Genomic DNA, 18903 nt, shown 5'->3' with positions numbered 1-18903 from the left:
TCGCCGCTAAAGGCATTAAGCTCGGTTAATAATGATACACATTTGTTAAAGGACAACTACTACATTTAAATAAAGATACCATATCCAGACAGTTAATATCAATTTGTTTCTAACAAACTACGTCTAGATTTATTCTAGGTTTCATTAAATTCCTTTAAATCATTTTTAGTAAAAGGAAAGTGGAGAGTTAAATCGCGCAAGTTAAATACAAAATTCTGCAATTACAAATCGTATAAAAGCATTCGATTGTATGGTTTATGTTTGTATAATGTGTCTGCTGTCTAATACTAACCGATTCCAGTGCGGGTTTACGCCGGTACGGTGACAGCTGCAACACAACGTAGAAATATGCTAATGAACAAATCGACAAATACAGTGCCGCGGTCCGTGCCGACAAATCCAACGGATTGCGCAGGGCACGCTTTTAGGACCCATGTTGTATTCACACATTGAAGCCAAACCGCTTATAAATAATTTCAAAATTAGAATTAACATTTTATATATTTTGTGCCAGAGATCAGCCTAAACCTCAGATCGATATACGAGTGTGGAGTGCATGGTTCGTACTGTACTAAGGGTACGTACCGCAATAGCTACGTGCAAGGGTCCTCCCCTCTGACTCATAAAGAGGGTGGCTCTCCCTCTCACTTTTGAGGGTTTGGTCGATATTGCTCTCTTTTGTTTTCGCACTTTGAACGCAATGTGTATCGTACAAATTCGATTTCGGGATAGTATGTTAACTATTTGGAAGGTCGGATGAACTGAATATTATCTTTTGGAACGATTTTGTTTTAGATGTCTTTTCAACTGTTTGCCTGACACATTGTTTCGGTTATTGCTTTTATTTTGAAATATTTAATACGTGAAAATGTATTTTACGACATGTGAACTATTTTTGTGTTCGTATTCAAATCCTCTATTACCGCAGTGAAAAATGAGTAAAGTTTTTCAATTTTAAATCTTCCCCGAATTAAAACGCGCAGCCAGCACACAACACACACACAGCAAAACATGCCGATGAGTCACCAGACCAGGTAAACAAAAAGGGTTCGCAAGATGAGACAGTTACGTCCGTCAATATACTGACTATTTACATTCGCATTTATAGTAGATATTAAATAAGGGTAGTAAGCTGTATGTTTATGAACTGTAGATAGATTCTAAATGTATGGGTTTTTGTATATAAAAGTAGACAGAAAAAAGCAGACTCTGATGAAGTTTATTAACAGTTATTATTTTGTGGAGGAAATTGTAGAGCAAAATATAATAGATTAATTTGCGTTTTTATTAACGTCAGGTCGAGCGACCCTCAAACTTTAGGGCGCTTCGTGGTCAATGAACTTTTGGGGTGCAATCATCATGCGTAGTTAGTTGGATAGAGTGCAAGCAGGGTATTGCACCATTATTTATCTTTAACAATTATTTGAATTGTTTTTAATTCACAACATGCAAATTAAACCTTGTGCTAGCTTTAGGCAGATATCGATTCTATATAAAAAAAAAACTATCTATGTATACCTACTAATAATTAAAATGAAATATGGAACAGATTTTGGCAGTTCTTTTTGCATGTAGAAAGCCATTTTCTTTATAAAATCTGTGAGTGTCATAGGCTATATTTATGGTAAAAAAGAAGAGGTCTCTACGAAACCTCCAACAATGTTAACCAATATTAGTAAAATGTTATGAAAGTTGCTTTTTACCGTGCACATTATTGGTAATAAGTCAAACAAATGGAAAAGGGAGAAGTATGGAATTTATTCCAAACACCAAACTAACGCTTACATAAAAAGCAATACATCAACGCTCTACTTAATTGTGCACAAAATATACAAGGAGAGCACACTGGAACTGCCAACAAAAACAATGAAATATCCATAAATCGTCTGCAGATTTCAAGAACAGAGTGACTATGTGTGTAAAGCCAAGCGCGTTTGTAGTATGCGGTCAGCCAAGGTTGTTCCCTCAGCGAAAGCATGAATCGACTACATCCATAGGCGAAGACCAACTTCCGCCGCCAGGCTGGATGCTGTTTTCTAGTATGAACTCTTTTCATGGGATCTGTCCCATGAGCGTGTACAAGAAATTTTTTCACGGAGCGATCTTCCAACTTTTCTCTGTTCCCTTTTACACATTTCATTACTTGGCACCTCAAATTTAAACACTCACGGCTTGCTACTCTAGGACAAGTACCTGCCGCAACTTGATTTTTTTTCCATGCTCGCATGGGGTCTCGCAAAAATGCTTGAATACTTCGGTATGTTCGTTTTGAGCCAAAAACTAATGCCCTGCGTGCACCACGTAATTTATCACCTGCACTAGTTATTCCCAATTTACCAATGTCTGGAACTGTTTCAGTAAAAGGCAAGGCATCAGCGTTTTTGTATTTGGGTATTTTTTTATACATGTATTTATCTTTCGTATTTCGCATTCTCATTAATACTGTGTCTTCTGCTTTGTAAAGTTGTTTACGCATTTGCGCTTCTTTTTCTTGTCTTGCCTGGTTCTTTCTTTGCAATCGAAATCGCTCGTACCCTGAATCGGTTGCATGCGCCTCTTTATTAGATTTAGATGCACAAATTCGTGTTCCGTCACGTGTTTTCCTTTCATTTCTTCTGGATGCTAAGTGTTTATCTTCGGCATCTTTTATAGCTTCTTTACATATAACGCTTCCACATACCCATGTTTTTGCAAGTGCATCTTTTTTGTTACCTATATGGTTTCTATTCCTATTATTACTTGTCTTCTGTTTTTTACACATGCAACAAGGACAAGATTGTTTAGGTCTTTTCCTGGTTCCTTTAGGGGGCCCCGTTTTCTCTTTGAATGTTCCAATTTTAGCTGGCACTGGCGTTATCCCTTTAGTGATGTCTGATTTTCTTATGGTTACGTTTTCGTATGACTTGTTATTCAATAATTCACCCCGTGAAACCGGCGGGAGAAATCTCGTCTTTCTGAGAGCTCCGCAGCATGAGCATACATTAAATGTACGGCTTTTGAACAAAAATGAAATGGGTTTTAAATTATTTGACTGTTTTATAGCCATGGGAATGAGCGCTTTTGAAGTTTTATAATTAAGTAAGGAAGCGAACCGAACTTTTTTATTTAAAGACTTATTAACACGTTTAACCTGGGCTTGACAATGTGGACAATTGGGTTTTACATTTCTTGCAGTTGTTTTTTGTATTCTGTTGTTGTTTTCTTGGTCAGCGTCTCCAGATTGGAATCGCGAAAAAAAATTCTTGTGGATATTTAATTGACCTTCTCTGGTAACTTTTAGACTTTTAGATTTCTTTATGGTTGGGATTCCTGTTGTTTTTGGACGTCGCTCACTTTGTGATGGTTTCAAAATATCTATCCATGGTTGCCTATTAAGCGGTTTTTTCTTAACTTCTGGCTGGTCAGGTTCTTTTTTGTCGGAATTATTAAAACAAATTTGATTGGAGCGCTTCCTAAATAAATGCTTACAACTGAATAATATTTTCTTGAAATTAGATGGCTTGACTTCTGAATCTTTTCTAAAACCTTCTGATTTGAAAGTTCTGTCCATTGGACTTTGAACTCGACGAAACGTGCATTCGTGACCAATGCAACATCTTTTATTGTTGCTAGATTTCCGGGGCGACATTATTGTCTCGAGAGTATATCCCTTAGTTTTAAATGATTTTTTAATATTATTGGGTGTTTGATATTGAACCCAATATTCTCTGGGCCCAAAAAGTGGAGTCGGACTTATTTGTTCCATTCTACCAACAGTATACGATTGCGGGTGATATGTTCGCGCCAAATGCGACCTTTGTAATTTTGCTGTACAAAAGCATCTTCTTAACATAGCGACAGCCGAACATTTGTCCGCTGTTTTGACAAGTGCACATTGTGCCTCGCAGTCATGTAAACATTTTTTGGTACCATAGCTACCTGTTTTCGTTGTTTTCCATTCTCTATTGCACTCAATACATCTATCTTTTGTACGACAAATCGCCTTCTTTGGACAAATTGGTTCTTCTGTTATGATAGGACATAGAGGTTCTTTGTAAAATTCAATGTTAATATTAAATCGTGAAGAGATTCTTACACCTTGTTTAATACCCCTATGTAAAAACGGAAAACGAGGTTCTTCAATGATTCTTTCAATTTTTTTAGGGGTACAAGGTTCTTCTTTGCATTGTATTTTTTTACACGTGTAACCCGGAATACATTGAGTCATGTTTGAAACAGAAACTTGTGGTCGTCTCATACGCGTACCAGTCGTGCGGGAATAACGTCTAATGCCTCTTCTTTTGATTCTCTCTAGACACTCATACGGATTACATTCACCAGGCACGCATACACCTGGTTCACATTCATCAGGTTCTAAGTAATATGTAGGTTCTGGAACCGGAGTGAATTTCTTTTTAGTTGAAGTTTTCTTGTTAGACATTGTTGCTGGTGAATTGAATTTAGTTGTTACTTCTGCTCTCTGAAGCGTCAAGGTACAAAAACAGCGCTTTAATAATGGCCCCACGCCGGAACCTCTTGATTCAGTATCCACACCTGCCTGAGATGTTCTGTGATCAACATAGCCTCTGCCGTATGTTCCCCGATTTCTAGATTTGATTCCATCACATGTAGAAGCACATACTCTGGACTTATATTTAACTGGATTATTATTATATATTTTGTATCGTCTTCGTGTCTCGTATTCGTAATCGTATTCTCCTGACTTGACTGTTGTATCTTTGAAAAATTCCATATTGAAACTAAAATTAGAACCCAAACATAAGGCTTGACGATCATGATCTTCTACAACTTCAGTCCGATATGGTCTTCTGTTTTCGTAAACGGTTTCTGTTGATGGTGTTATTTTTTTATCACATTTATCTTCACACGATTGAGACATAGCATTGTCTCTTACATATCTTGGTGTTAAGCTGGAGATTGACCTCGTTGAGAAGCCATCAGTTCCTGTTCCAAAATGCTTAAAATTTCTGCGCATTATTCGTTTTACACATTCATAAGGGTCACATAGACCAGGCACACATACACCTGGTTCGCATTCATATGGTTCTAGAATATGTCTGTATTTTTTTGTTTTAGTGCCAATTTCACGAGCTACTGGTATAATTTCCATTAGATTTTTTGTTTGAGTGTGTGTGCCTGTCAAATATGTGTACGGCTCATACGAGATATATTGTTGGTCTTTACCCATCTTTTGAAGTTTCAATGTACAAAAACACCTTCTCGGTGAAGGTGTACAAGATGCTTTACAGTGCGATTTAATGCAATCTGTTTGTGACTGACAATGTCGGGGCCCGAATCTTTCATAATAGGAGGCCATACTTCGAGTTCTCGTTGATCGTGTCTCTGTTCCTTTCATTTTACGCATATATATTATATTAGCATCACTTATAGATGGAAACTTTGGAGATGTATCCTTGTAAAACTCAACACTAAAACTGAAACTGGAGGAAATGCGCACAGCTTTTCGATTGGGACTAGAATTATATATGACTCGGTTTTCATCACGAACATATTCATCATCATGACGAGTCCTTGGAGCTCTTTGATATGGAGTGTAAGAACTGGCCTGTGTTTGCCCTGGCCTATATTCCGCTCTTCTACCTACAGCACTAGATACTGAGCGGGTTCTATAAGGTTCAGTACCAGACTGCTTTGACCACAGCCTTCTTTTAATTCTTTTTTCACATTCGTAAGGGTCACATTCACCGGGAACGCAAACTCCAGGCTCACATTCATATGGTTCTAATTTATAATGGAATTCGGGTGTTGCAGTACCTTGGTTTGCTGACTCATCTTTTTTACACAAACAGTCTTTCTTAGATTTTTGTTTTTTTGTGTGAGTCGATTTTTCTACACTGTTGGAGTGAGGGCTTTGTCTTTGTTTTGGTTTTACTTTTTCAGTTGCTGTAGAAACAGATGCATTATCAAAATGTTTTGTTTTATTTTCAGATTTATGTAACTGCAACGTGCAAAAACATCGTTTCAAGAAGGGCCCTGCCCCTGTAATGGTAGAGCGCATTTTTCGACCAAACGCTTGAGAATCCATATCACGCATTGCGCTTGATCGTTGTACCCAATGATTTCTTGAAGGAGTTGATCGCCACTCTGTGGATCTACTAGTTGTCCCTCTCCTTCTGTGTTTGTCATATGTAGTGTACTGTTTTACTGGCATTGACCTTACTAAACCACCCGCGGGTGATTTATCTTTGAAAAATTCTATGTCAATATTAAAATTTGAGCCAATTTTCACTGCTTCTTTTGAAGGTCTCTCAACTACTCTGTTGTATTTAGGTTTTGTTCTGTAATAGACATCATGCGTCCTCATCGGTTTCCTGCGTTTGGGAACAAATTGTGCGTTACTATATCGATGTCGACGGCGATAATTTGTCATGTTTGAAGTCGATCTGGTTCTATAATGTTCAGTTAATGTTCCAGATGAATTCGTTCGTCGATTTCTAATACGTTTTTCACACTCATATGGATCACACTCACCGGGCACACAAACACCAGGCTCACACTCATATGGTTCTAATTTATATCGGAATACGGGTGTTGCGGTACCTTGATTTGCTGACTCATCTTTTTTACACAAACAATTTTTCTTAGATTTTTTCTGTTTATCTTTTTTTGCTTGATTTTGTTTATCTTTTTTTGATTGTTTTTGTTTACCTGTTTTTAATTGTTTCTGTTTTTTAGTTTTTGGTTGTTTTTGTTTACCTTTCTTCGATTGGTCGTGTTTGTCGTTGTCAGATTTTTTCATATTCGTTTTCAATTGTTCATTTTTCTGAGATTGCTTTTGTCTATATAGTTGTAAAGTACAAAAACATCTTCTCAACATTGGACCGATACCCATATCTCTTCTTCTTGGTGCAAACATTTGAGAATCACGACTTTGTACTGAAACACCTCTACCTCTTGTACCCATGTCTCTGGTCCTATATCCATGATAAACTCCATGATCCCTTCTTCTCCTTGGCCGAGGTCTTTGAAAAGTAGTAGCCGCTTGAATTTGGTGATGATTAGGAAACTTGTCTTTATAAAATTCTATATCGAAACTAAAATTCGATCCAAATTTAACGGCTTGTCTTTGTGGTGATACTGGTGCAGTAACTCTTTCTTTAATTACCATTTCTCTTTCTGAATAGTCTCGTCTTCTGAAATGTTCAGGTGGCCAGGGTGACCTGGATTGTGTCATTCCTGCCTTGGATGTTCTAGATGATGCGAAACCCGACGATACTGATCTTGTTCTTGGTCCTTCCGTACCAATCATTCTTTCTCTCATTCTTCTTCTTCTTATTAGCTTTTCGCATTGATAAGGATCGCAATAACCGGGAACACAAACGCCAGGTTCACATTCATACGGTAAAAGATATGGGGAATATCTTCGCGTTTGCGTCATAACAACGTGTCTATCAATTATAGGGGGAGCTCTTTCATGTCCTACGTTATCCGGTTGACGATAGTCTCTTTTATTAGCGTATAACATTTTTAGGGTACAAAAACAACGCTTCAAAACAGCATATGACTTATAGTGCCTTGATCGAGTCTTATGGTTATATCCTAGCAATTTTGCTGTACAAAAACAACGTTTAAGAAATCTACTTGTCATTGTAGATTGGCCGCGTGTACGTGTATCCATTTGAGAATAGAAATCCCGAGTGGGTTTTACATCCTGAGAATAACCTTCTCGCATCATTCTTCGAGTGTTTACATATTTCGGAACTCCTCTTACATATCTCGGTGTCTTATTATATACATTGCTTTGCGGAGATTCCCTAACCTCACCCGGGGAAGTTTTATCTTTATAGAATTCAATATTAAAGCTAAAATTGGAACTAATTTTAACTGCCTGTCTTGATGGTGTGACATGCCTTCCCAAAGATACGACAGATGGCTTCGATATAACTTCCGTAGATTTAATAGGCCTTACTCGAACGTTCCTTGATTGAACCTGCCTCCCTCTTCGTTTTTGACTAGGAGTCATGCTTGAGCTAGATGAAGTTCCGGATGCTATTGAGTCTGTTCCGAAGTTTCTGGTACGCTTACCTTTTCTTCTCTTCATTAATTCCAAGCATTCATAGGGGTCGCACTCGCCAGGAACACAAATCCCAGGTTCACATTCATATGGCAATAATTCAGGGTACCTTTGTCTTGCTTTCGTATTTTGACCAGTCTCAGTAGTTCTCAGGATTGGTTTATCCACTTGATATTTAGGGGGAGTTGAAGTACCTCGATGTATATTTTTTAATTCTAATTCTCTTTGCTGTCTTCCCTTTTTTTGTAATTTAAGTGTGCAGAAACACCTCCTTAGCATGGTAACACCAGAACCTCGATGACGCATGTGTCTCAGAGTAGATTGAGATCCTCTGTGTCGCCTGTCCCCACCGAAACCTCTTGTTCCTCTATCTATATAATGCCTGTAGGAAGTTATAGACGATCTAGAGCGTCTAGGCACTTTCATTACCTTTGCAGTAGGTGATTTAGAGCGCTTCGAGAATTCTATATCAAAATTAAAAGAAGAACCATATTTGACTGCTTGTCTATGTGTTCGAGGTAATGTTTGGTATCTGAAGCCCATTGGTCTAGGCTCAGGTCGACGACGCCTTTCTTTGTGTACTAAACTAGGCTGTAATCCTCTAGTTCTCGAATCTGACCTCATTGAAGAAGTGCCACTAGCACTGTTTCTTAACCTATTATCTGTACCTGACATTGTTGAAACCTTTTTCATTAATCGCCTCATTATTCTTTTTTGACATTCGTAAGGGTCACATTCGTAAGGTACGCAAACTCCAGGCTCACATTCATAATCTTTGAGCCTTGATGAGTGATGGTGTCTACGCTTTGTATTATGTTGACCAGCCACTTGTATATTCATAGTACAATAACATCTCTTCAGTAAGGGTTGTACACCAGTAAGATGATTACGATCAATGTGTTCAATTTGAATCGGGACTCCTTTTTTTACGTTAATATCTTCTGCTATTGTTGTTTCTGACGCGAGGTCATTTAGCTGGAACGTATTATTTGTGTACAATGTATTGCTATGAATCCGATCACTCTTAACACATTCATTTTTTACATAGTTTAATTCACAACTGAATTTGGATTTAATTGTCACTATTTCTTTGGACGAAAATTTTAATGAATTTACATTTATAGGGTTGACTTGCAATGTTGCACTTTCGTTTTCGCGAATACATGACTTAATATTTCTTGATGTAACAGCAAACGTTGATGTTGAAAAGCCGGTAGTCAATTTTCTCTCGCAATATTCCCTCTGATTGGTATGGTCGAGGGCTTGTTTACTATTGTTAGTATGGTCACTAGAATTAACACTGCGATAGTCGTCGACATCTTTCGGTGTAAAGATTTTAGGAGCTATTATTTTGGTTTCTGCAATAGTCACCGTATTCACTTTATAAACTTGATTAGGTTTCTTTGTCAAAAAAGGTGATAAAAGTTTGCTGCCCCGATGCTGTTCACCTTTTTTTCCCAATTCTAATGTGCAAAAACATCCGCTTGTTTTGGGACTTTTGATCTTCAGCAGGGATTTAAAGTTATCACTAAGTCGGTGCACAATATTTTTACTGTCATAGTCATTTTTCAAAATACCATGGGTATTTGAAATATGTTGTTGAGTTTTATTATCAGGCGCTGCGTCTTCATAAATATTTATATTAAAGCTAAGATTTGAGTTTATTTTAATATTTTGATTCCAATTTGGATTTATTTCGCCGGTGTGTGCAGACCAATCAGCTAAGCCGGAATATTTTCTCATGTTCTTGAATTTTTGCAATGAAATCTTCCGTATCCTAAAATTCGACCTAATATGGTTATTGCTTCCTACTGTCCTTGTTTCACTCGATTTTGATACCATTTTAGTTTTTTCTGTGCCAACTCCAAAACTCTTTAGCTTGGTACGCTTCTTAGTTTTTTGCAAGCCTTCATATGGCTTTGGATATTTTGAGTCAGATTGTGTTAACTGGTTTGAGAGTTTTAATTTAGTAGCCGGGTATTTTTTGTCTGCTACCGAGTTAGATAATGTATCCGTATTAACAGCAATGCTTTGTCTATTGTTTTTTCCAGTCTTATGTAACTTTAATTTACATAAACAATGCTTAACAGTGGGACCAAGGAACAAACTCCGATCCTGAGAGAATGATTCCAAAGTTTTACTATCGTTTAGTTCAGAGTCTTTCGAGTATGGTTGGTGTGAATTCTTTTTTATTTTACTTTCTTTCTCAGCTGCCGAATATGAATGAGATTGTCGATCGCGATGCAACGGACTTTTAAGAAAACTAGACTTTATATCTTGCCTTGTGATATCAGGTGAAATCGCTTTGTTTTTCTTCAATATGGGTTTAAGTATTTCGCTTTTGTGCGAAACTATAGAGGGGACTTTGTTCTTCTTAAATTGCAGTGATTGAGAAGTTATACTATAGTCAGACTTCGGTTTACGGTATTCGGCTTTAACATGTTTAATTAACTTCTGCTCTTCTCTTTTAGGGGTTGTGTGTGTTATTTTATAAGACTTTGTCCTATTATATTGTAACGGACCACGAAAGGTAGTTTCACATTTATATGGTAATATAACATGCTTTATTACATTGCCATACATTTGTCTTTCTGTAGATATTGATACAGTCTTAATTTTCAATTTCGTTTGAGAACTTTCCGCTTTACTCTCTGGCTGGATCATATTCATTTTAGACGAATTTCCTTTTATTTTCTTTTTATTTTCTAACAATTTCGACCTACAAAAACACCTACGTAAACCGTGATTTCTTTTAGGATATCTCACTTTTCCAGTAGAATTACTTATTTGCGATCCTTTATTACGTATTCTTTTGGTTCTGGTATTGTTTGTATGAACTGGCTTTAGAGTAATTTGATTATTTCTATGTCCCTTTTTGGAATAACCATTCCCAAATAATTCAATGCTGAATCTATGTGTTGAAGTATAGTGCCAATTTTTTGCTCGGTGTTCAAATGATAGTACTTTCATTCCTTTGGAAGTGGCTCGACTTGGAAGTACCTTAGTCTTTTGTTTATTGCTGACAGTATCAGTTGCAGTTTGCGCTGCGTGGTTTTTAAGTCGCTGTTTTTCTTTGGTTATACTATAGCTGTTTTTCAAAGCAGATTTTGGCTTCAGGCCTGATATACTACTATTCCGGTCTGGGGATCCTTCCTTTGCCTCTTTATGAATTGAGCTGTTTGAACGAGTGTGCTTAGTTGATTGTGAAAGCTCATATGTAGATGTGCCCTTTCTTTTAGAAGATTTACTACTGATATCTGAACCTTTGCTTCTTGTTGGGGTCGACTTTTTTATTTTAGAGAGACTGTCAGTTTGAGCAGACAAGGTTGAACGTTTGTTATGCAAGCTATGTTCAGATTTTTGTATGTTTTCAGGTATTTTTTTATTTAATATCTCTTGACTCTTGCTTTTGGAAGCATAATCGGAACACTCGCAAATAGATGGGGGTTCTGATTTGTGAATGGTTGAATGAGATGCTTTTAAAGAACTTTTTACGGAGGAAGGTGAATCCTTTGAGTGAATGCTCTGTGATATTTTCGTTTTAGGTATCTCTTTTCTGTCATTTTCATTAATTCTAGATTTCGTTTTTTTTACTTTAATCTTCAGGCTACAAAGACATCGTTTAAGGGCGTGGCCACCGGCCTGTATGTTTTTCATTATTTGTTTTTGTTTAACTTGGTGTTTCTTATAGTGACTAGGTAGCATACGATCAGAAAAGCGAGAACCCCAAGGTAAACGGGGTGGGCGACGTAGAACAGATTTCTTGCGAGAAATAGATTTATCACTTAATCGAGATTCTTTTTGTTGAGGGGATTGTATATGAGTCCCAGGTTTTTCACACTTACAAATTACTTCTCGCTGTTTGGATTTTTGACCAGGACGAGATTTCTCAAGTTGGGTGGGCTTGACTTGTTCTAGACGTGTAGGAGACCTCTTGGGCTCATCAAGCTTTTGAGACTCTTCAGGTTGGCGGGATTTCTTCCGCTGACTAGATCCTTTGTCTTGGCGGAATTTCTTACGCTGAGAAGATTTCTCACGTTGGCAGAACACCTCACACGAAGGGGATTCCTCCCGGTGGCGGGAGGTCTTAGGCTGAACGGATCTCTCCGGATCATGGGATACATCACGCGGAGGCGATTTTACGCGTTTCAAAGTCTTACTGTGATCATCAGTTTGCTGTATTTTTGGAGGATCCTTGGGCACTGCGGACTTGCCATAGCGAATAGGTGCTGATAGCAGCTTGAGCTGTCTATGAAACGAAACCGGCGATACCACTTTTATTTTGTTTTCTTTAGACAATGAATTCAAAGATGATTTGTTAGACAGTGTTTGCCGGGGTTGGGAATTTTTATTACAAGGCGAATAACTTTTTTTTATCGAGCTTGTAGATATTGATTTTGAAATCTTGGAAGGGGATCTAATTGCATGAGTTTTGATTTCTTTTGCTTGACTGCTACTGAATGTCAACTGTTTTTCCGGTTTACCTGATACATCTGCAGGTGATAGCAACGTCGTTACTGATTTAAAGGATATTTTCTTATGTGATGGAGCCTTTTTCGTTTCACTTGTTTCTTGTACAATACGATGTCCTTTACGCTTTTTCTTTTTGTCATCGACGTATAATAAGTTGTTCTTACTGTGTTTTTGGGACAGATTTTTTTGTTGCTCATTGATGGTAGCTTCTGGTTCTGGATTGTTTTTATCCTTCCTTATATATGTTGATGAGATGCTTGATGGGTCTTTTGTTTTGTTTCTACTTTTAGAGATTTTCTTCGTTCTATGCGCAGTGCTTTGGATTATTGGCGATTTATTTATTTCCCGTCTACCATTCTTATCTTTAACTAGATTCTTATCATCGACTTGGGTGTCATATAAAAAGTTGTTTTTACTGCGTTTTTGGGACAGATTTTTTTGTTGCTCACTGACGGTAGCTTCTGGTTCTGGTTTGTTTTTATCCTTCCTTATATGTGTTGCTGAAGTGTTAGATGGGTATTTTGTCTTGTTTCTACTTTTAGAGATCTTCTTAATTCTATGCTCAGTGATTTGGATTAATGGCGATTTGTTTATTTCAAGACTACCATTGTTATCTTTCACTGGATTCTTATCTTTACGACCACTTCCTGCAGCCACAGGATTTTCCTCAGGTGTATGTTTCTGTTTAGCTTTTTGCTCGGCGATAAAACTATCTTTTATTATTTTCTGAGCTAGATCGAGCAGATCCAAGTTCTTCATGTCATCTCGAGATTTTTGTTTTGATTTTCTTATCTTATTACTTTCACTGATATTGTCGTTATAAGTATTAGGATTCGCTTTAGAGCGCTTAAGTTTATGATATGATTTCATCTTTCCATCGTTCATTGATTTCAACTTAGATTTATTTAAGCCTGTGGGACGCTCAGGTTTAGTAATTGGTGGTTCAAGATGGATTTTATTAAATTTTTCTCTAGAAACTAAATTCGTTTGTTCGTAATCTTTGCATGCACACGTACAAGAGTCGGACTTAATATTCTTAGCATCACTATTTTCTTGCTTTGAAGCAAGACTAGATCTTGAAGTGATGTGTACACCAATGTGGGCTTGTCTATTCCTTCGTACTTTTTGGGCATTTTCTGGTAGTCTGGTTTTTGAATTACATGCACAACAACTGCAGCACTCACTTAACTTTCGTGATTTCAAAACAGCTCCTTTATCTACTAAGTCAACCAAAGCCAAAAGATTATCCGTATCCACATTTTTTTCCGGACCTTGGTGTGCTGAAGTTGATTGCGTTGGCTGCAAGTGTGCTTTGCTACTTACACTTAAACTACTAGAGAGCAACTGACTCCTCAGAGCTTCATATAATGCTCTGGTTTTAAGGAATTCATCCAATAATTTACTGTCTTGTATACGTACATAATTTTTACCATTAATTAATTTATTGATTCTAGATCCTTCTTGCAGTAATCGTCTCAAGGCTTGACCATTAGATTCACTCTTTGAAACACACGACGTGCAAGAACAGCTATTGTTGGTGATCGTATCTCCTTGTAATAATGGCTTCATTGTTGTATTGCCTTTTATTGAGTTTTATTCAATCCATCAAAATTAAGAGGCGAGTACGTTCGAATAAAACAGACACAATTTCACTAATACAATCAAAAATTACTTCGTGTAATTGCTTCACAACATGATTTACCTGAAAAGTGCAAGTAACGATATAGTTCTTACATCAAAATTATTCGCTCTAAGGAATCACAAATACGTTAAGTTAAATTTAAGCATTACATTCAGCATTGTCTGCATTTTAGCCAAGAAAAGGCTCTTTGTAAACAAATGTAATCGATGTACATACCTAACAACTTCTACTACTTTGTTTCGTGGAGTAGGTAGTTCGGGTGTACTACGCCCAATCGAATGACAAATAATCGAATGCCAATTGATCGACCACTATAAATCGAAATTCTAAATACTCGAACATTCATAATGTCGAATGGTTATTAAATCTAACATTCAATACATCGCGCAGTCAATACATCGAGTGTTCAAAATATCGAATGTTCGTTTGATCGAGCGTTAAATGCATCGCATATTCATCCTATCGAAAAATCTATATTTTTTATGAATACAAGAAAAACTCAAAATTTATGAATAAATCACATTTTAATGTCGTTTTTTATTATTTTTTAACATTTTTTCAATCGCATATCATCCCTTTTGCCTCTTTTTTGTAAAGTAGGTCTTCCCAATCCCGCGTTTGCCTTTTCACTTCACACAAAATTTTAAAATGTACCTTTAAAAGATAAGAATTAAAGATTAAAATGTGATTTATTAGTAAATTTTGAGTTTTTCTTGTATTCATAAAAAATATAGATTTTTCGATAGGATGAATATGCGATGCATTTAACGCTCGATCAAACGAACATTCGATATTTTGAACACTCGATGTATTGACTGCGCGATGTATTGAATGTTAGATTTAATAACCATTCGATATTATGAATGTTCGAGTATTTAGAATTTCGATTTATAGTGGTCGATCAATTGGCATTCGATTATTTGTCATTCGATTGGGCGTAGTACACCCGGTAGTTCAGTGATATATTGCTATTGCTCTACTAAATGGAAATAGATTCCAGTTAGGCAAAGGGCAGGTTCTCATGGGTCAATACAAAAAAGGTACCAATGTACTATCAATACATAAACATTGCTATTATCGAAGCCTTTTTTGTGGGGATAACTTTAATATAAATGCATTAACAATACATATAATTAACTTACAAGATTCAGAACAGTAGCCACAACAGTATAACACTAAAAGACCTGGAGCTACGGCAAAAATCATCTGTTTCACAAGATTTCGTTAATTTTACTCCCAAACATTTTAATGCACATCGCCTCTGAACAAATAACACTTAAATTTCGCAATTGATTTACATCGAATTGTGAATTTTGAGTTAATTAAAAATTTCTCCTAATATCACCTCATCGTGGAAAAAATATGACACAGTAGCCAAAATGTCAACATGATAGAACTTAAAAATATAAGCAATTTGAAGGAGTTGCGACCAGTATCGAAATTGAGTTAGGTATAAAATACGCATTCAATAATTTTTTGACGAGATAAGGCTGTCTGTTCAAGTCCGATAAATCAGTGGTCGATTTTAGTAGTAGAAAAATAGAACACCCTGATACGCCCGATACTGAACGCGACTATCTGTCCTACAAAACGTCTGAGGTGAGAAGGCAGCCTAAGCTAACTACCTATACTAAATCCAATCCCAAAATCTAGTGATTTACTAAAGTGTCATTTTATGCTTCCTGAAAAACAACTTTATTTCCAATAATTTTGTCACCTTCGAGCGAGACTTAATTATGTACAACATATTGTACCATTGTATGTACATGTACCATTTACAAAATACAAACACCATCTACTTATACAGCTTCTATGAACTCTCTTCTCACTGCTATATCAAGGACTGCTTTTCATATAACGCGAGATTTCATAAACACTACCTGTCTATACCCCACTCGGTAAAACTTTTTGCGAGTTTTCTAACTTTACTTTCTTCTAGTGCTTTCATAAGCTATCCACTGTATTGAACTCATAAACTACCACAACAAAATAGTTTATGCAGTAAATCTAAGTTACCTATGCGATTTCTAGTCTCAAAGATAAAGGCGACCGGTATGGAAAACTTACAATCAAAATAAGCCGCAACATAGGCCGACATAAGTTAGATCCGAAAAAGGAAACTTTTAAATAGCAAATCAGAACTTCAATCAAGTTCAAATCGACGCATCTAAAGACAGCATTTAGGTATTCATCAGAGGTTAGTGACTTGCGACTTGCGAGACACCTGCGTGACAGGTTGCATGAAGTCAACGGACAAACTTACCTAAGTTCCAGATGGAAAAGCCTCCAAAAGTTCCAAGTTCCAAATGAATTTTACACACACACAAAACACTGCACAATTACATTCACAAACATAACACACTTTAAGTATCTAATCTAAGTGATAAATAAGTTATCCGCGAGTTTCAAACAGCCACTGCACTGAACAATAACCGACTCACTCTCTCGGAAAGCAAAAGCAAACTAAGTGAGGCTTACACATCAGACAAACTTGGGACCCCACGGTAGAAAAAAACTTAGTTCTGAGTAAGAGCGGGAAGCGCCATCTAACTGGTACCACGTGAAACTTTTTATCGTTACAAACTGTGTTCAACAGATGGCGTTGTAAGGTGAACTAACTCTTGGTTACAAAGTGTCACTCAGAATCGACAGAGGGCGCGATTCACAACTTATTTTGGTTCATAATAATGGGTTCAAAAAATAGATTTGAAATGTGTTATTATAACAAAAAAATTTAACTTGTCATGGAAATGCATGGTAAAATAAATAATTAAAATAAGGACGGGATTAAAATAAATTATTATGTAAACTTCTTAAAGATAGTGGTCAAAACAAACTCAATCACTACAGAGACTGGTGATAAAAATTGATTTATATCATGTTAAATTACATTTTCATAGTCTTTTTTTGCAGTATTATTATCTTTATTCAATAAAAAGTTTTTTAGGTAGCTAGGTATACAAAATAAAATACTCTTCCAAGAAGTCCAGTTCATATCATTATAAATTACAAATAGTAACATTGCAGTAACCATGCAGCATCCACATCAACATTATGTTTTTATAGATATCATACAAGGTTAATTTATGTGGATGTGAAGTATCTATTTAAAGTATTAACAAGTAACCATTAAACTCACAATACTTATGAAATGTGACTTTGTTGCACATCATTGGTTGCAAAAGTTAATAACGGTAAATATGCTGCACATAAAGAGCTTGATTATAAGTTATATAAATATTTAAAAGTTAAAATCATTAGACTGAAACCAATCAATTATTATTCATCACATATAATCACGGAGAAATAGAATATCTTAAACAGTTTATTCTTAAACATTTTGTTATAAACACCCCTAAAGTAAATTGTATCATATACTTAATTTATTTTATAAATACAGACATTTTACTTATATACACTTTAAACATAGTTAAATCAACTATTTTGCACTATCTTCCTCAGATTCAGTTTCAGATTCACTTGGCGGCCACATCTCTCGGTCATCTTTCTCATTTCTCACACTGTCTAAATATTTTTCCTGTGCTTCTAAAACACTTTTACTGTCAGTGCACGCAGCATACAAATCAAGAGCTTCTGAATTCAGTTCTAAGAATGAATGCCCCCATGAAAACTTCGATAAATAAAACCTTGCTTCTTGTTTATGCCCAGTAATAACCATTGCCGCTGCTAAAGCTTCCACACAACTTAATTGGTAAGGCTTTCCATAGTTAATAGGGTTTGCAGCAACTAAAAACGGTAGTAATCTCGGATTTGGTGACTTCATTCTATCGAAGGGAGTTTCGTCAATTTTAGCCCATGAACAATCAATAACTGCTAGTCCGAACTTTTCAATAATGTCCTTATCATTTGGGCTAACGCACTGCTTGCCGACTGGTGACAATACGAGTCCACGAAACTGTTGGCCAAGTTTTAAATTCTTGATGAGGTTATGTCGTGCAAGTTTCCGACCTGAACACTTCTTAGGATCGCAGTGGTTGAGGTCCCACATGCTCACTGGGAAAGCCGGTGCTATACCTTCGCCATCAGAGTCACTGCCATCAGAACTACTTTCCTCTGAGGAATCTAATCGCAATTCGCTCAATCTCTCTGCATATTCCCTCTTCACATGTTGATTTGAACGTTTGCCGTGTACATGGCCTTTTTTACCTGGTGCCATTATTATCAGTTGTGAGAATTTGTAGTATTTTAATAACAGTCCTTATCTATCAACTCTCAGAGAATTATTATAATAACAGCACAACACAATACAAACATTAACATAACCTCTATAGAATTAAAGAATACAGCTGTCATCTACGTATGACGTGCCGGTGACAAATACTACGAACCGTCAATGTCAATGTTGAATAGACAACAAAACATACATACATTACGCTACTACATATGACGACAACTCTTATTATATCGTAAAATAATTGTTATAATGTATATGTGCTTGTACTTGAAATAATTTAAATGGTGCATTATAAATTTATTACAAAGTAAAAAAAAAATAATTGACATGAATTAGGTTCGGAATTTTCGGTATTTTAAGAAACAACATTATTTATGACTCGAACCTGTCCCTATTACTTCGCATGACGGATGCTAAATTTGTTTTCGAAGTTTATTCGCTTTATGTCGTTTCCATTATGTGCACTGTACAAATGCAGAATTTTCTTTATTATAAAAAATATTTGAACATTTTTTGTAACAAACGAATCATTTTGTAGGAATAAATTATACAATATTT

General features: G+C 36.3%; 3 protein-coding genes and 1 long non-coding RNA gene across 4 annotated transcripts in view; 1 reads left to right on the top strand and 3 right to left on the bottom strand.

The window, feature by feature from the left end:
- Positions 1-16743, bottom strand: part of LOC110375009 (protocadherin-like wing polarity protein stan) — a 174720-nt gene extending 157977 nt beyond the window's left edge. Inside the window, exon 1 of the mRNA XM_064034220.1 lies at positions 16414-16743. The gene's annotated coding sequence lies outside the window, so the exon portion shown is untranslated. The remainder of the gene's footprint in view (positions 1-16413) is intronic.
- LOC110375010 (calcyphosin-like protein) overlaps positions 1-18903 on the top strand; it is a 55112-nt gene that overhangs the window by 20233 nt on the left and 15976 nt on the right. The window lies entirely within an intron of this gene.
- On the bottom strand, positions 1740-15528 carry LOC110375008 (uncharacterized). Its single transcript, XR_010276406.1, has 2 exons — positions 15293-15528; positions 1740-14210 (listed from the first exon to the last, which is right to left on the bottom strand). It is a non-coding gene; the product is annotated as an uncharacterized LOC110375008 (long non-coding RNA).
- LOC110375011 (18S rRNA aminocarboxypropyltransferase) lies at positions 17048-18467 on the bottom strand. The gene has a single exon (XM_021332970.3). It carries the CDS (start codon positions 18325-18327, stop codon positions 17590-17592), a length of 738 nt encoding a protein of 245 aa, XP_021188645.3. The 5' UTR covers positions 18328-18467; the 3' UTR covers positions 17048-17589.

This window comes from Helicoverpa armigera, chromosome 4 (genome assembly GCF_030705265.1).
Source record: "Helicoverpa armigera isolate CAAS_96S chromosome 4, ASM3070526v1, whole genome shotgun sequence".
Classification (NCBI taxonomy): Eukaryota; Metazoa; Arthropoda; class Insecta; order Lepidoptera; family Noctuidae; genus Helicoverpa; species Helicoverpa armigera.
This window is presented reverse-complemented; position numbering and strand designations above follow the sequence as displayed.

Coding starts and splice junctions, on each gene's coding strand:
- LOC110375011 (XM_021332970.3), bottom strand. CDS start 18,327: ATGGCACCAGGTAAAAAAGGCCATGTACACGGCAAACGTTCAAATCAA.